This window comes from Pelodiscus sinensis, chromosome 13 (assembly GCF_049634645.1).
Source record: "Pelodiscus sinensis isolate JC-2024 chromosome 13, ASM4963464v1, whole genome shotgun sequence".
Taxonomy (NCBI): Eukaryota; Metazoa; Chordata; order Testudines; family Trionychidae; genus Pelodiscus; species Pelodiscus sinensis.
The window spans coordinates 495,288-517,624 of NC_134723.1; the positions used below are offsets into that span (position 1 = coordinate 495,288).

Here is a 22,337-nt window from a genome sequence, read left to right on the forward strand (position 1 = left end):
TATGATTCTATGAAAAGCACGTGGGATGAAATCCTGACCTCAATGAAGTGGATGGAAGTGATGCCATTGATTTCAGCAAGGGCAGCATTTCACCCTAACTCTTGGAGCTTCACCTTTAAAGGCCTGACCTTGAATTCTTACATGGGAAAAACTTCCATTAAATTCAATAGGAATCTTTCCTGGGTAAAGGCTGGCAGATCAGGCTGTCAGCGCTAGTCCTAGTGTCCTAGCTTTCTGCTTGCACCATAAAATAAGCAGGAATACATTACAATATAACACCCCATTTAGAGTTCCCAGTCATGCTGGATTAAAGCCCACACAAAACACCCGCTTGTTACAATCAGAACAGAACAGGCTCCTCAGGCACTTTCCAATCCAGGGCAGCAATCCACATTCAGGGTGTGCAGCCCATTCCATGAGATACCGAGCAGCTCACAGAATCCTAGTTCCTGGTGACAGTAGATGCCAATGCCAATGAGCAAAATGCATTTCAGACAAAAGCAAATGAAATCAAGTCACTTGTAGGGGAATGAAAGGGATGTTTCCTTCTGCCTTCTATTCATTGTACTGCACATCGCTCATGAGAGCTACTGATGAAAAGCACTATACATGGGTAAAGGGTAATTAGTGCCCTCACTAATTATCACAGATCCCTCCCTTTCAACAGCATAAGTGTGAAACTTCCTAACCAAGTTCTCCACAAACAGGTGAAGGGCAATGGTGTATGTTACAGTGCTGATGTGGTGGGAGGGAGATCATTAAGATGTGATAAACATAAATGGACAATTTCCCAAAAAGTTACTTCTCTCAATTTTTAATTAATGCAAGTCGGGCCATTATGCAGTCAGGATTCAAGCAGAGAAATTCATATACTAGATTAACCTTGAATAAATGTATGCAGACACCAACACAGTCACTAATCGCAGTCATCAGATGAGCAGCCATGATGATTTGGAGCCAAGTCAAACAGCAGAGGAGAGGAAATGAATGGGGATCCAGGCTCTGGTGAATTCTCAGCCATTCTCCAGCAGCTCAAACAGCATTTCAGAGGGTAGGGAGCCTCTGGTTTGTTCAGCCTTCTTCATGTAAATGAAATATTTTGGGAGCTGGTTCACATCATGCAGAAGAATCTGATGAGTGGCACCATTTCCCCAGACAGCTTTGTCGGCACCAAAGTCCAAATCCCCCTACAGACTCAGGCATTTCTGCCATGGCAGGAAATTGAAAACCTCTGTCTCTAAACTGCTGTGACATTGGGGAAAACACAAACATTAAAAGCTCAGCCCAGTACATCAACACCATCTTACTGTCAGCGTGTAAATCACACAATAGCCACTTTATAGTTATTTAGCAGCTATTATCTTGGAAGATCCCAGTGCATTTTACAAATGTTATAAACTCTGACAATATGTAAGGACTCAGCTTTGAATTGCAGCTGCCTCTAGGGTGGAACAGAGCAATTGTTTAATAGAGCAGAGAAGCAATTGCCAATAGCTTAGTGCATGAAAGGGGGAATGCCATTTTCCATTTTAGCTCACTTGCTTCTGCACTTGTCTGGAGATGATGACTCAGATCACCTGTGGTCTTTAATGATCAGGCATCAGATTCAGGCAGACCTGCTCCTCCATAGAGAGAGAGAGACTTCCCGTGCCACAGGTCTTCCCTTTAGCCTCTGTTGGTTATTTAAATGGTTAACTTTTCAGTGCTGGAACTGTCTCTTCTGATGTATAACACCCAGCACTAGGATGTCAAACTAACCTTTCTTTCTTTCTTTCTTTCTTTCTAGAAAGTCACTAGTTCTGGGGACTGTAAAGTAAATTTCCTAAATATGATCCCAAGGGTGCTGCTATGGTGAGGTCTGCCTAGGCCTTCTGAAAGCCTGAAGCAATGATGCAGAGTCGTGATTCCCCCACCTCCCATTAATCTTATTGGGGGATAAACTTAAAACCCCAGTAATGACACTTGTGCATCAACATTAACTGTTTCACTACTGATTTTTTCAGGGGATAGGCTGGAGGAGGGATAGCAATGAAACCCATGGAGTTCTGTAGGGAAAGAAATGCAGACGGAAGAATTGAAGACACAGGTAAAGTAAGGGAAGAGGAAGAGACAGAGGAAAGGGAGCATGGGGAAGACAAAGAGTGGTGAAAAACAGGGAGAGATGTTTGTGCTGATACTGAAAGAGTCAATGAATAAGAGTAGGAAGCTTAGTGACTCCCCAAAGGCCATTCTCTCCCCTGGCTCTTTGAGCAAATTTTCCATTGACGTGAGGGGCACCCTCCTCTGTCCTGAAGAGAGACCAGTTCTCGGGGTGCACTCCAGCCCCCAGAGCATACTTAAAGTGGGGTCTGGCACTCTGCAGAATGAGTAGGACACCCTTGGCTTGGCATAGTGGGGCCCTGAGGTTAGCTGTGGGCTCTGGGAACTGCTGCAGTTTGAGTCCCAGCAAAGCGAGGGTTGTTTGCATGACTGTGTGCCACCTTGGCAGTGGACCCCCAGTGCCACGTTGGTTCACAAGCAGGACAGAGACATGGTGCACTGTGCCAGGGGTACACCTGTGTCCTAGGGCGTTGTAGAGGGTCAGCAGAGCTTGGAGAGCATCATGTCCAATGCACACTCCCTTGCTTCAGTATTTAGCAAACAAGAATCTGTAGAAGGATTGGCGAGCACTGGCCTGAATGATGAATGAGGCAGAGTTTCTGCTGACTCGTTTGGTACCCAGCTGCTGCGTACATAACTGGAAACCACTGCTGTAAAATGAACTCCCTTCCTAGGTCACATAACGCCGAAGGGATCGTTTGTATTCCTGCCTGATTTGGTGAAAGTACAGAACGCATTGCCTGATACAAATAAAGCTCACTGTGAGGCACCATGTGCTGATTGCTCTGGAAATGCTCCTTTTCCTGGACTTCCTGGCTGAAGAGGTGCTCTCTGATCTTTGGATTTAGCTCTGATCTGCACACTTTATTTGCAGGTGTCCAGGATCTCTTCACTGCCCAGCTCCCTCCGGAGCAGAGACCAAACTCCGTCCTCAGGGCTGAATGCTACAATCCTTCCAGGATGTTATGCCTAGGGCCTGCAGTGGATCTGTGCACCAGCATGAGACCTAGCCCTGCCAGAAAGGGTTAGTGGAGTCAAGGCCTCAGTCCTCATACAGGCAAAGGACCATGTAAGGACCGAGCACAGCTACTCAAAGGCATTATGACACTTAAACTCCACCATGATCAATGGGTGTTAAGTACCTCACGGCTACGTCTATACTGGCCCCTTTTCCGGAAGGGGCATGCTAATTTTTCAGATCGTAATAGGGAAATCCACGGGGGATTTAAATATCCCCCGCGGCATTTAAATAAAAATGTCCGCCGCTTTTTTCCGGCTTTTAGAAAAGCCGGAAAAGAGCGTCTACACTGGCCCTGATCCTCTGGAAAAAAGCCCTTTGAAGTAGGAATAAGAGTTCCCCCGAAAAGGGCTTTTTTCCGGAGGATCGGGGCCAGTGTAGATGCTCTTTTCCGGCTTTTCTAAAAGCCGGAAAAAAGCGGCGGACATTTTTATTTAAATGCCGCGGGGGATATTTAAATCCCCCGCGAACTTCCCTATTACGATCTGAAAAATTAGCATGCCCCTTCCGGAAAAGGGGCCAGTGTAGACGAGCCCCACTAGCTTAGAGGATCTGTGCCCCAGAGCCCTCTCCTGCTGCCTTTCATACCCCCATGGGGTTGTCCAAAGCACTCAGGCCCGGAGTCACAATGGGATTTAGTCACTGGGGGTACGTCTACACTACAGCGCTAATTCGAACTAACTTAGTTCGAATTAGTTAATTTGAACTAAGCTAATTCGAACTAACGCGTCTAGAACTAAAAACTAGTTCGAATTAGCGTTTTGCTAATTCGAGCTAGCATGTCCACATTACGTGGACCCTGAACCGGGCTTAAGGATGGCCGGAAGAAGTGCCGGCAGGGCATCAGAGGAGGACTTAGAACGTGGAGATGCTGTCTCAGGCTAGCCGAGGGCTGTGCTTAAAGGGTCCCGACCCCCACCCCGGACAGACAGTTCTCAGGGGTGCCCCGCTTGAAAACCAGTCCTGGCTTGGATTGCCCGGAGTACCCACACTGGGCACATCACACCACTCGGCCATCAGCCCGGCTGCACTTGCCGCAGGCTGCCATCTGGGGAGAGGGGGCAATTGGGGGGCTGCAGGAGAGCTTCCACCCCCAGAAGCCCGCAGAGCCAGCCCAGTCCTCCCCATCGGGGGCATGTACCCCATTCCTCCCTCACCTCCTTCCACTTACCCTTCCCTAGCGCCTTTTCTTGATGTACAAAATAAAGGACAATTGTGTTCAAAAATGGAATCTGTCTTTATTGAACAAAACTGGGGGAGACTGGGAGGAGGTGGGAGAGGGGAAGAGAGAGGCTGGGAGAGGGGAGGGCAACTAAAATGATCAGGGGTTGGGAACAGGTCCCATATGAAGAGAGGCTAAAGAGACTGGGACTTCTCAGCTTAGAAAAGAGGAGACGGAGGGGGGACAGGATAGAGGTCTCTAAAAGCAGGAGTTGGGTGGAGAGGGTGCATACAGAAAAGTTCTTCATTAGTTCCCATAAAGAAGGACTAGAGGACACCAAGGGAAAGGAATGGGTAGCAGGCTTCAAACTAGTAACAGAAAGTTGTTCTTCACAAAGCAAAGAGTCAACCTGTGGAACTCCTTGCTGCAGGAGGCTGTGAAGGCTAGAACTGGAACAGAGTTTAAAGGGAAGTGAGATCAAGTCATGGAGGTTGGGTCCATGGAGTGCTATTAGCCAGGGGGTAGGAGTGATGTCCCTGCCCAGAGTTTGTGGAAGGCTGGAGAGGGATGGCATGAGACAAATGGCTTGGTCACTGTCTTCGGTCCATCCCCTCCAGAGTCGCTAGGGTTGGCCGCTGTTGGCAGACAGGCTACTGGGCTAGATGGACCTTTGGTCTGACCCAGGACGGCCATTGTAAGCTCAGGGCTCAGGGTCGGGGGTCTCAGTGGACCCCCTTGATTTTCATGCACACCTGCTCCTGGGTGGCCAGGCTGGCAGCTCTCCTGCCCTAGACAGCCACTTTCCTGTGCCTAGTGCGGAGGTTGTGGATGAGGGGCCGCCAGCCTGGTCCCGGGAAGAGGGGAAGGGCTGGGGGGCATTGGGTGGGTGGCTCGATCCGTGCCAGGTGCAGGGTCTGCTGGCTGGGTGCTGGCAGGCTTGCACCTGGCACGGGCACCGTAGCCAGTCCGTGGCCCTTTAAGGGGGCCGAGGCCGGGAGGGGGGCAGACGAGTTTCTCTGGTGTTGGCCAGAGTGGCCACCAGGGAAACCTGTGGAGGGCTAGCCTCCCACTAGTTCGAATTAAGGGTCTACACAGCCCTTAATTCGAACTAGTAAAGTCAAACTAGGCTTAGTCCTCGTGGAATGAGGTTTACCTAGTTCGAACTAAGCGCTCCATTAGTTCCAATTAAGTTCGAACTAGCGGAGCGCTAGTGTAGCGCCTAGGAAAGTTAGTTCGAACTAACTTTGTAGTGTAGACAGACCCTAAGTGCCTATTGACTTCAACATCAGCCAGGCATCGAAGTGTTTTTGTTACCTGGGCTTAAGTGTTCCATCCCTGCTCCCACCAAGGTCAGACTCCCATTGACCCCAGCGAGACCAGAAGCAGGCCAGTGCTGAGCACTGTCAAAAAGCCAGTGAGCTCAGTGATGGTCACGTGAGTAAAATTAGCAGAACTGAGCCACTAGAAATATAAGCCAAGCAGACATTTCTAAACTGTGAGCCAGCAAAGTCTTGTAAACAGCTGCAGATCTCATCTTATTCTGAACCTCATCAGCACAGAATACAAGTGTCTGATTGCTGTTCTTCTGGCTGGAATGTGGGCGTAGCTATTAACATCAGTGGCCTTGCTCCGGATTTATGTAGGTGTAAATAGGAGCAGAATTTAACCCAAGGTATTTAATCCAAATATATCCCCTTCCTGGGGTGTGGTTTTACAACCACAAACATACCAATCACTGACTCTTTCCATCAGTAGATCTCAAAGCCCTTTACAAAGGAAAGCAGTAGCATTATCCTGATTTTAAAAAAGGGGAAACTGAGGCATGGCAGGCAGTGACTTGGCCAAATTTGCCAGTAGAGCAGGGAATGGCACCCATATCTCCTAAATCCCACTACAGTGTGCTTGGTACTAGACAACAGAAACCTGACCATCTGCCTAAACTTTCTTCCCAGGTTTGACACTGCTGACAACTTCCCTGCAAGACATCATCTATCCTGTAGCAGAATTACCTCTGCCCAAATACCCACGACCTGCATTTGTCACCAGGAGGGTTTGTCTGCACTGCAAAAAACCCCACAGCAGTGAGTTCCAGAGCCTGGATCAACTGACTGATTCATGCTGTGAGACTCAAAATAGCAGCGGAGATGCTGCTTTTAGGGCTGTGTCCTAGCCTCTGAGACTCAGGCCTCCAGCCCCTGTGGAAACACCTATGCGTCTCTTTTTAGCCCAGTACCAGCCTAGGTGAGCCCTGGCTCTGAGACTCAGTGCCACTGGGGAAGGAGGTGTCTGCAGTGAACCCTGAGCCAAGAGCTATCAGTCCACAATTCCCTGCTCTGTGTCAGCTCTGCCGAGAGAGTGGGTGAGAAGGAGAGCTCTGTCTCACCCGCACTCTGTGCCCGGAGACAAACACACGGGAAAGAGAAACACAGAAGAGAGAGCCCAGTCCTGCACTCCCTGCGCTGTCCAGCCTCCACTGTGGAGTTAGCCAATGTCAGAGGCTTAGCATCAGTCCAAGAAAAACTAAATGGAGTGAGGGATGCATGTCGGTGAGGACCCTTGGCTGTATCCCCAGCCCTTACCTGCTCAATATCCAGCCGTCCGCAGGCTGCTCATTTATAGTCTTCCTCCGTGGGTTTCCTTTTTAAACCCTGCTGTCCTCTCGCAGGCTACCGCCCCTCCAAAGCTTGTAATTACTGCTTTGCTGCTTTTTTCCCCCTGTAGTGGAACAGAGCCTACTTCAAGCACATACCTGTTTAAAAATACATCTTCACCACACTAAACTAAAACACATAGAATAATAGAATACAGCCCGTCAGCAGGGACACCTTCCCCAGGATGCCTTTCAAAGGGAGGAATCTCTTAAAAGAACACTGGACAATTTTTTTTTCTTTCCACCCTGCACCAGGGTACCAGCATGAACTAGGGGCTTGCACCATTATTTTCCTCCTCCAGCCCAGGGGCTGCACTCAGTGGCATCAGTGTAAATCTGGAGCATTTCACCAATCAGACGGAAATAGCCCTTGGGCACCAGGCGCAGGACCTGGCCCACAGCCAGAGATAAGCGCATGAGAAGTGCATGTGCTGCAGAGAGGGAGACTCGCGGAAGGCCCATTTCAGTGCCACGTCCACTGGGACAAAAATGCGTCCTCAGAGTCCCAGCCAAAGAGGGAGCAGCACTGCCTGGCAAACAAAAGGCTGCTGTTCTGCTGATCTGGCTGCGTCTAGGTGGTGGGCCCCAGGCCAGATTTGGAAAGGCGAATGCACTAGGGTGTTGGCATCTAAGTGCCTAAATCCCCTTTGAAAATGATATGTCAGCTCTGAAAGCAGCTAGGCCACACCTGACCAAATTCAGCAACCCCTACAGGCCTTATGCGTTGGATCTGGAGCACCTGCTCCATTGGCCAGGCCTCTGAAGAAAGCAGCACATACTCCAGAGCTGTGGTGTCATGGGGCTGCAAAAGGCACGTTTGGCAGATATCCTTCAGCAGCACCATGAGAGGGGTGGTAGCTTCATGAAATGCAAGAGACTTCATCTGATCCCTCTTCTCCTTCTATACCCCCCTCCCCAGTGATGGTAGAAATTTCCCTGGCTCTCCCAGAAGTCTCTGCTCTCTGCCACTAGCACAGCCACCTTCAGTAGAGAGGGGAGAGCGGGTTCCCTCACACAAGGAATTACTTACCAGGCCACAAACCTGATAAAAGAAGAAACAGCTCCTCTAGCAAAACCTCAAGTAAAGAACTTGCAAGTGCTGGGTACCCTGCTAATCAATAGTCTGTTAATTTAATACAATTTCAGCACTGAGGTTATGGCTCAGGGGTTCCCTTTGCACCCCAGGAGCAGAGAGAGAGCGAGTCCTTGTGGCCCTTCTATGGCAATATTTGTGTTATTGCTTTGGATTTCTGCCTATGCTGTCTTCATGCAAAGAATGGAGACTGACTTTTAAGGTGGAATGGGGATAAATTTTGCTTTATAATTTGGACTCAGATTCTCTGTTGATAACATTTATGTGTGAAGTGGGTTAAAATGGATTAAAAAGGACATTTTCAATAGAAAAGAAAAACATGTAACTCAGATTTCGCTGGGTTGATAAAGCTCCTTCTTATGTTCATAGGAACTATGTTAACAAACTAAAAATCAAAGTACATGGAATGTTCATGTAACTAAATTTGAATTTAAGGGGCTAAATATTTGTTTAGGTCCCTAACAGGCATATTCTGTTCAACACTCCATCCCCCCCCCCCCCCCATGGACTCTAAGCCATACTTGGGAGGAGAGCCCCAGATTAAGGACCAGCCATGGCTTTGTGTGACTTTCTCTGAGATGTGATATATTATTAGATTGTAAAATATAATGAGACAAATCCAAATCTTGCCATCCCATCTGTTTCCAACAGGAGATTTCTGGAAGACTGGTCTAAATTCTATTTTAACCCTACTTCCACGCCAAGAGTTGCAGCGAGGTAGGATGTTTAGTTGTTTAGCGTTCATTTAAAAACGCAGATGCCAAATGAAAAAGAACGAGGCATAAGCAGTAGCAGAGGCAAGTAGTTTTGAAGGAGAACCGCGGGGGCTCGGTGCTGCGCCTTCATACCGCATCTTTGTCTGTCCAGAGTGCTCCAAAAGAGGCCGCTAGTTGACTGGTTCACATCGCTAGTTCTCTCCCTTCCTTTTCTACTCTTCGAAAATGAAAGTCAGAGCCACGCTGCTGTTGGGGACTTTTTTGTTTAGCGCCCTCCCTATACAACTTTTCACGGTTCTTTTTTCCGCCGCCCCTCCCCGCCCAATCCCGTCTAATATCCGCGAAGCGAGAATTTCCCGATCTCCTTGACGGCTTCGGGGCGATTTGAAACGGAACGTGGTTAATTCGGGACCCTCTGAAATGAGTTGTCGGGGTAACGCCACCGAGAGCAGCACGCGGAGGTCGTTGCACCCCAGTGTTACGCCTGGCGATTAGCGATTTTACAAATCGGGTCTGAATGGCCGAGCGCGCTTCCTCCGTCCAGCGAGTCCCCGGGCCATTTCCAGGCTAGAAATAGTTAAACAACTGCTCGCGGGAGGGCCAGTGTCGGGCTTGGCACGGGCTGGGCGCAGGAAAGCTCTGACCAGCGTTCACGGATGGTTGCTGCGGGCAGTGACTCGGGAATTCCTCTCCTGGCTTCGTGGCACCGGGACCACTCGCCCCGGAACACCCGCGCATGACGCGGAGCCGCACGTCTCCAGCCTGCCGCAGCCGGCTCTGCCCGACGGGCTTTGAAGGGAGAGTTCCCGTGTCTAGTCAAGGGGCAACTTTGTGTGCTTGGCATCCCGCGCCGCTCCTCTTCCGAGCCCGGCCCTCAAGCCGAGCAGGCTGTTCGCTGGCGGGAGGGACTCCACTCGAGTCCCTCGATCTTTTGCACCTGCCTACGCAAAGAAACGTACCCGGGCTCTTTAAAGCAATCCCGTCACTCTCCTTTGCTGGGGCCGGCTCTGCCAGCCACGGCATTTGCAAGCAGTCCCGCGGGTCGATTGGATCACAGTAATAATTTCAGTCGGAAACTCCCCCTCCCCCCAAATGCTCAGCAATTCCACCCAGCCCACCGACGAAGTCGTTTTAACACCAGCTTCCTTCCCCTCCCCCCGCCCCTTTCTCAAGACAAACTCACAGGTCGCTTCATTTGCAGAGGTGCATAAATAAATACGGCCAGGCTAATTTCCCTGCGATGCAAGAAAGACCAAGAACGGGGGATGAAAAAAGATCTTGGTACTGACAATACTAAATTAGACATGTGATTAATTGGCTAGTTTTCTTAATTGTTAAGCCTAATAGCTGCTCCTTTTTCTGATTCTGGAGTCTCAAGCGCTCAGTCAATTTATGTACTTTGATTCTATTCCTAATTATGTTATCTTTAATCACTGTAAAACATGCACGCTTTTTCGTTCTACTCGCGAGAGAGCAAGACATGCATAATTGTATTTCGTTTCAGAGGTGGTTGCTTAGCTCGGAGGGGGAACCCCCCTTTTTATCTAAACCTTGTTCAACGGTTCCTGATTTCTCAACGACCCCCGGGTCTGTATAAAATCGCCCTTACCTGGCAGCTGTCAACATAATTCTGATGGATATAGTTATTATTTTTAAGTCCCCTGGAAAAATAAAAATTGAGAGATCTTCCCCCAACTAACCCTTCGGATCGATTCTGCAGCCCAGGCATTTGCTTAAGCTGTTTGAATTTGTGACTGGAAACCACGGACTCGCCTTTTTATTATCTCAGGTGATAAATATTGCATCGCCTGCGTTTAAAACTTTTCATACTAGGGGTGTGAGCTGCACCTGCGATCTTTGCTCGCTCTGCCTCCTCCCGCTGTGGCTGGGGCGGCGGCATCCTGGAGTTCTGAGCTGGGTTAAATGCCACGGCCTCCCACGTAGAACTCGGGCTCCTTGGGGCGGGGGTCTGAGGCACAAGGCTGCAGCAGACTGGAGTGTGCTCTGTCTGAGAGGGAAAGAGCCAGGAAGGGGGGGGGCCGCGAGAGAAGAGGGCCCTGCTAATGTTGCACTGAGATGATTCTCAAAGGCCCCCCAGGCAGCACTCAGCATCCAGACGTCATTAAAATTTCATGCCCAGCACTTGGCCAAGGTCTATTTATGAAAATGCGCTTTTCGCTTCATGGAGAAAACAGGAATCAAGCTAAAAACAAAGGGGGGGGGGAATCTAACGTGCCCGTGTCGGGGAGGGGGGCGGCCGGACAGCTCCGTGCACCAGCAGGGGACACCGCTTCCTCACTCCCCCCAGCCTCTTGAGCGTGTCAGAGCCTGTGTCCCGGGCTGAGGGAGGATCTCGGGAAATCCCGCTCCTGGCCCGGGCCGAGAGGGGGAGGAGGGGAGGTCTCGGCGCCTCGCCTCTGTCCGAGGTGCTGAAAGGGTCCGGCGCTGCGACTTGGAGAGAGGTTCCCTCACTACCTATCGCCTCCGCCCAGTGCCCGGGAGGGGTTAATGCGGCCCCAGGCGCGATGCCAAGCGGAGCTCAGCGAGCCTGCGAGACTCGGCGGCTGCTTCCCCTGCCAGACCTGGGGGGGGGGGGGGGGGGGGATTCGCCCTTCCCCCAACGTCCCGCCGAAGTTCAGGGGGCAGAAGCAGGCCTGAAAGCAGAGCCCAGCCCGTCTGGGGGCCCGAACCCGCGCGCGCCGAGCGAGGTCGGACTGATCGGTGGGGCAGGGACTCCCTGCGCTTCTGTCCTTTGCTGGCCACTTGGACACTGGTGTCCCGCCGCCGGCTCGTGGTGCCCGGGGACCCCGGGGAGCGCGAGCGCGGCAGGGTGCGGAGCAAGGGAGAGACGCGGGGACCCAGCGATCCCGGGAGCACTCCCCCCCACCCCCAGGTGACAGTAACAGCCCGTGCGGGGCGGGCAGCGCCTGGTGCCCCGGCCTTAGAGGGGTCCCGCGCGGGGTTTCCAGCGCCCTCTGCAAGAGGCGAGCTCCCGAGCCAAAGGGCGGGGACCCACCAGGCTGTTGCGCGATCCGTGGGGAGAGGCCCTGGGCCGGCTCGGCACAAAGGGGAAGGACCCGAGCTGAGGTGGGTCCCTCACGCGGCTGCAAACGCCTCCCTGAGCAGTCCCCCAACTGCGGGGGGGAGGGCCCACGGTGCGAAGGGACCCGGCTCTGAGCAATCAGGCGACAGCGCGTTGGTGCGCCCGCGCCCCAGCCGCTCCCCGAGCCATGCCGAGACGTTGCGGCTCAGTTCGGGCTGGGAACTCGGGTGTCCCGCTTCCTGCCCCGGGCCAGCACTGCCCGCATGAGACGCGCACGTGCTGCCCGACTAGGCCTTGCGCAGGAATAGACACCCAGGGAGCCCGGCCGGACTGACAGAGCCGCCCCGCCTGAGCCCCTCGCTCTGGCTCCCGAGCCTCCCGCATGGGACAGAGGGGACACTGGGACCCCTCCTTGCGGCGGACGCGCTGGACAGCCCCGCGCCCGGCGGGCCGGACTCGGAGGAGACAGACAGACGCTGCGGCAAGAGGAAATCCGAACGGGTCGCCGCAGCCCCGCACTTGGATGCGCTTTCGCGAGAGACACTCTCTCTCTGCGCCCAGCGCTGGGAAATTGTCCACGGCCCTTGCTGAAGGCAGGGGTCATCGGAGCCCCTCACGCCCGCGGGTGGAGGTGCAGTCTCGGGCTGTGTGTAAATCTGCTAAAAGCGGAGTCAGACAACAGAGGGCTACGCTTGTTTGGTCTCTGCAGGATTCGCCTTCCGTGCGGCTCCGCGTTTTCTCCGGGCCATTTCTACCCTCTTCCCCGTGTTTTATTCTAGCTGGCAACTCCTGAGGAAAAGTGGGAGCCTAGGGAGAAAAGTACAAAAATTCACACACGTCTGCTTGTCAGCGTGTACATACACACCCCGCACTCTGTCAGGGTGCGTGTACACACTCCGCACTTTGTCAGGGTGCGTGTAGTATACATTCCTCACTCTGTCAGGGTGCGTGTACACACTCCGCACTTTGTCAGGCAGGGTGCGTGTACACATTCCTCACTCTGTCAGGGTGCGTGTAAGTACACACTCCGCACTTTGTCAGGGTGCGTGTAGTATACATTCCTCACTCTGTTAGGGTGCGTGTACACACTCCGCACTCTGTCAGGCAGGGTGCGTGTACACACGCCGCACTTTCTCAGGCAGGGTGCGTGTACACACTCCGCACTCTGTCAGGGTGCGTGTACACACTCCGCACTTTCTCAGGCAGGGTGGGTGAACACACTCCGCACTTTGTCAGGCAGGGTGGGTGTACACACTCCGCACTCTGTCAGGGTGCGTGTACACACTCCGCACTCTGTCAGGGTGCGTGTACACACTCCGCACTTTCTCAGGCAGGGTGGGTGTACACACTCCGCACTCTGTCAGGGTGCGTGTACACACTCCGCACTTTGTCAGGCAGGGTGCGTGTACACACTCCGCACTCTGTCAGGCAGGGTGCGTGTACACACTCCGCACTCTGTCAGGGTGCGTGTACACACTCCGCACTCTGTCAGGGTGCGTGTACACACTCCGCACTCTGTCAGGCAGGGTGCGTGTACACACTCCGCACTCTGTCAGGGTGGGTGTACACACTCCGCACTCTGTCAGGGTGCGTGTACACACTCCGCACTCTGTCAGGGTGCGTGTACACACTCCGCACTCTGTCAGGCAGGGTGCGTGTACACACTCCGCACTCTGTCAGGCAGGGTGCGTGTACACACTCCGCACTCTGTCAGGGTGCGTGTACACACTCCGCACTCTGTCAGGGTGCGTGTACACACTCCGCACTCTGTCAGGCAGGGTGCGTGTACACACTCCGCACTCTGTCAGGCAGGGTGCGTGTACACACTCCGCACTCTGTCAGGGTGGGTGTACACACTCCGCACTCTGTCAGGGTGGGTGTACACACTCCCCACTCTGTCAGGGTGCGTGTACACACTCCGCACTCTGTCAGGGTGCGTGTACACACTCCGCACTTTGTCAGGCAGGGTGCGTGTACACACCCCGCACTCTGTCAGGGTGCGTGTACACACCCCGCACTCTGTCAGGGTGCGTGTACACACTCCGCACTCTGTCAGGGTGCGTGTACACACTCCGCACTTTGTCAGGGTGCGTGTACACACTCCGCACTCTGTCAGGGTGCGTGTACACACTCCGCACTCTGTCAGGGTGCGTGTACACACTCCGCACTCTGTCAGGGTGCGTGTACACACTCCGCACTCTGTCAGGCAGGGTGCGTGTACACACTCCGCACTCTGTCAGGGTGCGTGTACACACTCCGCACTCTGTCAGGGTGGGTGTACACACTCCGCACTCTGTCAGGGTGCGTGACAAAAACAGGCGCTGAGGTCAGTTCGGCTCGCCCCCCCCCCACACACACGCGCGCGGACACGCAGAGTGACATTTCATAAAGTTCTGCGGATGCCCAGAAGTTCCGGGGACTAGCTGTAGCTCAGGGACCCGTGAGGCCTCCGGCTACTTAGCGGCAGCTGGGCACGATGCAGCCCCTGCCCGCGCTGGCTTCTGAACCAGCCGGGGAACGCGGGACAGCTGAACACAAGAGAGCAAAGGGGGGGGGGGGCGTGCAGAGCCCGCACGGTAAAACTCGCAGGTTAAAACGCGCTGTTGGCACCGCCACCCCCGCAACGAGACTCCCCCCGATTGCGGAGTCACATCTTGCAGTCGCCGGAGTCGGCTAGAATCCCCGCGCCGGCGCCGCCCCCCTCCCCTCCTCTCCCGCATCCCCACGGTGCAGGTGGAAGGTTTCCGTAGATGGAGAAACGCCCCTTCCCCCGACCAGCAGGAATCCCCGGCTCAGAGCCCGGACGTGGCAGCAGGCAGGATTTAGGTGGCCGCGACACAATTAAATCCCCGCGGGCGAACTGCACGCGAATTGCTTTGCTCGGTGTTTTGCAAGGGGATTCCTTCTGGCAGCCCCAGCGCACAGCTCAGTCCGGGCACCTCGCCTGCTCTCGGGGCCAGGCAGGTGTGTGGCGGAGGGTTGGGTTACAGAAGAGGCTGCGGTCCTGGCAAGCTTAAAAACACGTGTAGTTGGATTTCTCCTCCACCCCTCTTGGCTTGGCCGGACGCTGGCGGGTAGGAGCCAGAGACAGCGCATCCCCACGCGGGTCTACGCCCTACACGAAGGAGAGCTGCTAAAAAGGGGGGGGGGCTTTCTGCGTGGCTGTGGGTCCCTACAGCTCCCCTGCATTGAGCAGCACAAGGCCGGGGTTGAGTGAGGGAAAACGTGCATGGTTTATTTGAAATTCTGTAGCATACACAGACACAAAATTTCATTCCGCGCACACACACAACAAAATTAAATAATCATTAAAAAGGAAACAAAGGCAAATCTCTCTATTAAATAGCAAAGCAAAACAATCTTGCCTTCGAAAGTGCAGTTAAATATTTGCAAAGTAACAAGTTATTTACTAATAACTTCTGATAACCATAGTGAGTTTTCTTTAAGTTACATAATTTAGACCTCTCAAAAATAAAAACTTTCCCCTGGGTCAATGCATCCTGGGGGCGAGGAGAGAGAAACAAACGCACAGAAACGAGTGAATTGTGCAGGAAAAAGAACTCAGATGCCAAATCCAAGAGTTTTGAGGGTGAGAAGCACGTAGACCAGTTACTTGCACGTTATTAGGCTCATTTCGAGGGAAAATGTCATGAATATGAGATTTAATTATTTGATTGTCAGAGCGTTTTTATAGTGAAACTATATGGACGTTAAATAATTCAAGTAAAACGAAAGCGAAATAAGGTCCCGGTTTTCCAAAGCAACCACGAATCCCTCGATGTGCTGTTTTCCTTTTCTCTTTTTCACCCTTTACTGTTGAGCTGATGAGGTAGAAACAGAAGAGTTATTGCGAAAGGCGCTGGATTGGCAGCTAGATGAGCGGGGAAAGCCAAGTAAACCATGCAAGTGCGCGCGGAGGCAGAGCCCTTCGGGTGAACGCTTGGTCAAGGAGGCGCCCTGCGGCACAGCACCCGGGCTGCCCGCAGGGAGCGCTCCGCAGGGCTATTTACAACCGGAAATACAAAAAGAGCGTTTGGAACGGAGACGAACAAACGTTTGTTCCAGTTTCGTTCAGTTCGTTCCCCTCTGACGTTCCCTGGCCGTCGGAGGGGCGGGGGGAGAGACGCGTCTGGCCGCGCCCGGAGCCTCCAGCCCGGCCTGGGCCCGCAGCAGGACCCCTCGCTTCTGAGGGCTTGGTTAAATGAGTCTCTCCCGGCAGCTCCGTCCTGCCCAGTTCCTGGATTTGCCCCAGCAGCGGGGGCTGGCGAGGAGAGAGGTCCCCGGGTCGCGGTAAGTTTCCCTTCGGGACGCAGCTGCCTGGCTCGGAGCTGGGGAGACGCGGCAGCTGTGCCCGGCTGACTCGGGGGAGACACGGGAGAGCCTAGCCCCCCCCTCCCGCTCTCAGTAGGTTGCAGAAAATTTCATCCGTTTCTGCTTCTGTCTTTGGTTGCAAAACCAGACGCGCACCACGTTCTTCTTCAAGTCCAGCTTCTCGGCGATTGCAGCGATTTTCTCCGAGGAGGGCCGGGGCTGCACCGCGAAATAGGCTTCCAGCGAGCGCTTCTCGGGGGCGGCGATGGAGGTGCGTTTGCGCTTCTTGTCGCCGCCGCTGTAGATCTCGGGCTTGGTCATCTTCTCTCTCTGCGCCCGCTCCGCCTCCTCCAGCCAGGCCTCCAGGATGGGCTTCAGGGCCACCATGTTGTTGTGGGACAAGGTGAGCGACTCGAACCTGCAGATGGTGCTTTGGCTCAGGCAGCCGACGCCCGGAATCTTCAGGTTGGCCAAGGCGGAGCCCACGTCCGCCTGGGTCACCCCCAGTTTGATCCTCCTCTGCTTGAAGCGCTCGGCAAAGGACTCCAGCTCCCGGGGGTCTGTCTCTGTCTCGGGGCCCGCGAGCACGGCGTGCGAGGCCAGGCCGTGCGGGTGGGGCAGGTTCATGGACTGAGGGTGGTGCGCCATGTGGTTCAGCGCTGGCATGTGGGAGTGCGGGTGGGAGGGCGTGGAGCCCACTTCGGGCCCGGGCACGCCCCCCAGCGGGAGGGCAGAGTTGAGGTGGTCCAGGAGCTCTCCCTCCAAGCCCGGCGAGGGCTGGTGGTGCGGGTGGTGCGGGTGGTGCGTGCTCAGCACGGACGGGTGGTGCAGGTGCACGGAGGAGGAGGTGGGCGTGCAGGAGACGCTGCTCATGGTGTGGTAGGTGGCATCTGGCTTGAAGGGATGCGCTTTCTGGGACACAATGTCCACCGCTGCCAGCGCCTCGGCGCCTCTCAGCAGGGTCTCGTCAAAGCCCGCGAAGATGTTTCCTTGGATCTGCGAAACAGACGAAAGGGCCAGACTCGTGTCAAGCAGCCGCTGCTCCGGGGGCACCGGCCCGCGCGGCGGGACCCAAGATCCCATCAGGAGAACGCTTGGTCCAGCCACATGCCCTAAGCCAGGATCCCAGCTGGCCAGACTGCCCAGAAAGTGGAGCGAGCCCATGTCTGTGCTGACTCCAACTAGCTGCTGCGACCCATTCGCCTTGTTTCTTACCCTGGGCGCCCCTAGCCAACTGCCCCCGGAGCCTCCCTCTCCCCGAGCCCCCTGCCCCGCACTCCCCCCACCCCCCCGAGACTCCTACCCCCCCACTTCCTGAGCCCCCCGCCCCGCACTGAAATTCCTTCCAAGAATCGAAACTGCCTCACCAACTTATCGCCAGTTTCCTTAGCGCGGTTCCCCCACGGGGGCTGCCCGCCCAACACCAAGAACTATTTGCGGACGCCCCGTCGCACCGCGGCTCCGAGCACTAGCTGCACCAGCCGCTGCGCCGGACTCCAGCCTCTTCCCCGGCCTATGCACCAAGCAGAGAGGCCCGCACCTCTGCGCAAGCCCTCCCGCCCCCCAGAAAGCCCAGAGCTCGGCGCTCGGGAAGGGGCCGGCGGGCACTTACCTGGGGGGCGGGCAGGCAGGCTCTCCGGAGGGCCTCCGAGCTCGTGTGCAGGTGCGCGTACTTGGGCTCGTGCAGGATGGGGTGCATGCCGAACGCCTGCTTGCTGTTCATGGACATCATGGCGGCGAGGGGGGCGCGACCGGGGCCCCGAGCGGCTACTGCATGGGCAGGTGGGGCCGCGCGCTTCGCTCCTTCGGTCCCTTGTTATTGTCTGAGCGCGGCGCCCACCATCAATGGCATTATAGAGCGCGGCGGCCGCGCCCCCGCCCGCCCATTGGCGGAGCCGGCGGCGCGCCCCGCCCCTCGCCCCCACCCCTCCTCTCCTGGCCCGGCGAGCCGGGCCGTGCAGGACTCGCGCAGCGGAGCGCGCAGAGGGGCCGGCCCGGACGGGGCGGGCAGCCCCTGGGAGCCCAGCCCGCGCGTCTCCCGAGAGGAAGCGGCCCTTGAACGCGCAGAGACCGGCTGCCCGGGCTGGGGGCCGCTCCTACCTGAGCGACACGGGCTGGGGCCGCCCGCCTGAGATTCCCACCAGCGACTCCTGCCTCCGGCGCCAGGCGCATGCCACGCTCCCATGTCCCCAGGGGCGGCGGGGACGGGGACTGCGGGCTCCCGGGGGCCGGGCGTGGGTCTCACAAAGTCAGCGGAGACGCGGATCCCCGCACGGCTGGATCCAGACGCGCCCGCACAAAGGGCTGCGCCCTGGAGAGCTGAGCCTGAAACCAAGCGCCTTGGTCCTTGGTTTGCGATTCTTTCTGCCCCGCTTGGCTGTGCCCCTGGGCTCCCTCGGGTGACTGTTCCCTCCTGCCGCTTCGGCTCTTTTACCCCCCACTCCGTACCGCTTTCCCCTTCGCCTCCTACTGTCTAAAAAGTTTGTCAGCGAGTCAGGGTGCAGGGCCATGTGACTTATATGACCAATCCGACCACACGGAAAGCATATCGCGCCCACAAACCACCTATTTAGTTTGAAAAACCCCGTGTCCAAACAGCCCGGCAAATGTATAGAAGTAACGACTGGGAGGAAGCCCAGGACTAGCACCCAAACTATTCCTTAACCAAATCCGAGCTAATTTCGTAGAAAGTATCATTGTAACAAAAGATCCGCTCTCCTACTTCCCTGACTCCGATGTCATTAGAATGTTACTTTCTTACAATACATGGGTGGTGAGATCTTCTCTTCTGCTGCTGCGTATGTCTCCTGCGGAACCACACTAACCCGCGGACTTAATTCTGCTCCCAGACCGTCAACTGGAGATCTCAACCAAGCCAGCCGATACCTTTAAAGTGTTTGCAGGGTTGACTTGCCGTGTTGTTTTTTCTAAAGCAGAACCTACCTGTTCTAGAATAACCTGCTAGAGCTGTACCCTGCTTTAAACACTTGTTTTGATACCTTTGGCATCCGTCATGTTGTTGGTTTTTGTTTTTGTGTTTTTTAAATTATTAAGAGCTTTCAAATTGGAGTTGAGGCTAGTCACAATATTCTGATATGAATCTGGATGCAAACTTTCTCATAGTCTCTGGATATTTGAAGCCAGCTCTTCAACACAGACACAGGACTAAAAGAAATGCATTTTATTTATTGACCATATTTTGATTTCTTTTATTGTGGTATTGGCTGTATTAAAAATGGGTTGTCAAAGTGTCGCCATCATAGAATAACTAACAACGACTCTCATAAAATCACAAACATATTTAACTATATTATATCAATTTTTTGAAGAGCCATATTATTTTTCAGAGGAAATTGTTTAAAATATTTTTCCAACATTTCTGTGGAATCATTCTTTGTTTATTTTTTATTTATTCTTTCAATGAGAATCCCAACAATTATTTAAGTTTTCAAAAATTGAGAGGAAAGTCAGTTTTCAAAAATGATTTTCAGTAAAAAGCTCACAAAGTTAATTTCTGAATCATGAAAACCAACATTTTAACAAAAATCTTTTTCACCTTCCATAAAAAAAATCTGGACTATTCCAGACAAAACGAAAGTTTTCTACAACAAAATTTCATTTTGATCAAAAACCCATTTCTTTGTTGAAAAAAGCATTAATGATTTTTTCACTCAATCTAATAAATGTTTGGCACTCGCATGTATGAGCTATTTCTTTGTATTCTGTTTTCTGCTAGAATTAGTGCACTATGAGATGACTTCCCATGGTTATGGATTTAGCTAGCTTGTCATTGTCTGTGTTTCAATAACAGCCCCCATGATCCCCATCTCCACTGTCTCTCTGTAACTTATCCATTCAACTAAAGTCTGCATGGAGCTAATTAACGCTTGAGCTCATTCTGAACGGGGGGAACGTGCAAATCCAAACCCAGCCCAGCCCACTAGATGCTCCCAGACCGGCATGCAGCCCTTTACTCTGAGCTGTCACTAAGGGTGAGCTGTGCATCTTGCCATGGTGCAGCATGACAGGAAGGTGGACACAAAGGCGCTTGCTCAGTGCAGGTGCACTGTGCAGTACTGTGCACACAACACACGGCATGTCACAAATACCTGCGGGTCCTGGCCACCCCATGCCCACAATGCCATTATGAGACAGAGGGTCAAAGCTAACTGCCCCAGCAGGACCCTGCAGCACCTGCTTGTGGAGAGTTGTTAGCACTGGATCGGCAAAGCATGTTCCTTGGAGGCCTCTCCTCTCACGACTGACCCAGCTTGGGGCCTGAGATCTTAGGGCGACAAGAAGGGGCCAGGTCTGACTGCACACAAAGCGTTAAAGCTGGGAAACTGGAAGCTTTCAAAATGGGAGAGAGAAAGACAGAGGGGAAGGCAGCATCCAGGGAGGAAGGGTCAAAAGAAAAATCAAAACACAGTCTAACTGGCTGAGGTGATTCCAAAATCAGGCTCTGAACACCTGCAAGTCCTGATCTCAGTTCCAGGGCTGGAGCCAAACTTTGAGGTTCTAGCCTTGTGATCCATTCTCAGGCCACGGGATCGTGGTTGGCCAAAGAAGCATGCAGTGAATCAATGATCCGCACCTATGTAGCACCTGGGCCATTCTTACCCATATGCAGAATGCGTAGATCCTAGGGGCTTAATGTTCACCCGCTGCCTACCCTGTTCTGTGACTCTGCTTTCCCCAGAGAACATCTAGTTAACTTACAAGCGACAAAGCCTGCCAGAGCTACTAGCAGAACTTTGAAGAGCCATTCAGGTAGTAATGAAGCCATTTCCCAGGCATACGCCAACCCCAGGTCCATATGGTCATTTTCTGAATCTACTGTTGTGTTAGTCAACAGGGCCTTAGTTTAAAACTGTGGCGTCCAGCCAGCTCTGGAGCAGTAGCCACTATAGTGGCTTGCTACTTGAATGGCTCTTCAAAGTTCTGCTAGTAGCTCTGGCAGGCTTTGTCGCTTGTAAGTTAGCTAGATACTCTCTGGAACAGGGTAGGAAGAGGGGGTATGTCTAGACTACATGCCTCTGCCGACAGAGGCATGTAAAATAGGCTACCTGACATAGTCAATGAAGCGGGGATTTAAATATCCCCGGCTTCATTAAAATAAAAATGGCCACCGCACTGGGCCGGTTCAGCTGATCGTCGGCACAGCATGACAGGAAGGTGGACACAAAGGCGCTTGCTCAGTCAAGACGCGGATCGGTTGACAAGGGAAGCCTTTGTCGACTGCTCCCTTATGCCTTGTGAAGTGTCAGGTAGTCTAATTTACATGCCTGTGTTGGCAGAGGCATGTAGTCTAGACATACCGAGGGTGAACATTAAGACCCAGTGGTGGCTACTGCTATAGCGAACTAGCAACACTCAACTAGCCAAATAGCCACGTGTGGCGAATGGCTAGCGCGTTGGACACCACTGGTTTAAAGTGTGCATTACAAATGTTTCATGAGTGGGTTGCTGAAGATAATACAAAAATCGTCCCTCCCCCTCAGCTGCCATCAAGCGGTGGGGCACCAGTTAAATAATACTAGATAGGCTATGGGGGCGCCAGTGTAATAATAACGCCTAGGGCATAGCGGCACCAGTGGCAGCAAATGGCAGTCGGCGGGCAAAGGTCCGGTGGTGCTGGGGTAATAAAAGCTGCTTCTTTAGAGGTCAGACCGTCCTCCCACAATGGGAGCAGCACATAAGGAGCAGGCCCATTCCGCAGCCTTGGGAAGGATTCCTGCTCCTCCTCTGAATGTCCTGCCTGGCCTGGCTCTCCAGACAGAGCTTAGGTTCCCCACTAAACGAAACTCCCAACTAGACCCAGGCCTAGAGCGTCCCCACTGCAAAACAGGTGGTGGAACCCGACCGCTTTTCCTGAGCCTTCTCTATGCCGAGAACATTTGAGACCCTGCTGTCCCCAGCCACTTCGCACTAACCGCCTGCAGAGCACAGAGCCTTGGGAATGGAGCGCCTCCTGCTGCTCTTTTCCCCTCGGGCTTCCCCAGGCACGAGTCAGTCTGGAGTTACCAGCGCTGCTTGCAGAGACACTGCCGCACTGGCTGGCAGGCAAGGCACCTTCCTTTGTGCTCCCCGGACACTAGAGACCCGCAGAACGTCCCTGCCTGGTGCTCTGCTCGGCTGTGGTCAGGCATCTTCTCAGCTCATCGCCTGGAATGTCGTTAACTCTCTGCTGGCCGCAAGAGGCTCCTTGTGAGGAGCCCCACGGATGCCCCAGTTCTCCACCCGC

General features: G+C 53.7%; 1 protein-coding gene and 1 long non-coding RNA gene across 2 annotated transcripts; both read right to left on the reverse strand.

The window, feature by feature from the left end:
- Positions 1 to 807: 807 nt before the first annotated feature.
- Positions 808 to 10,472, reverse strand: LOC142831270 (uncharacterized). The gene is made up of 3 exons (XR_012906976.1): positions 10,349 to 10,472; positions 6,860 to 6,995; positions 808 to 1,245 (listed from the first exon to the last, which is right to left on the reverse strand). It is a non-coding gene; the product is annotated as an uncharacterized LOC142831270 (long non-coding RNA).
- A 4,068-nt stretch (positions 10,473 to 14,540) lies between these two features.
- LOC102453452 (brain-specific homeobox/POU domain protein 3) lies at positions 14,541 to 17,909 on the reverse strand. Its single transcript, XM_075941229.1, has 2 exons — positions 17,706 to 17,909; positions 14,541 to 17,089 (listed from the first exon to the last, which is right to left on the reverse strand). Exons 1-2 carry the CDS (start codon positions 17,823 to 17,825, stop codon positions 16,184 to 16,186), a joined length of 1,026 nt encoding a protein of 341 aa, XP_075797344.1. The 5' UTR covers positions 17,826 to 17,909; the 3' UTR covers positions 14,541 to 16,183.
- Between the last annotated feature and the right edge of the window lie 4,428 nt (positions 17,910 to 22,337).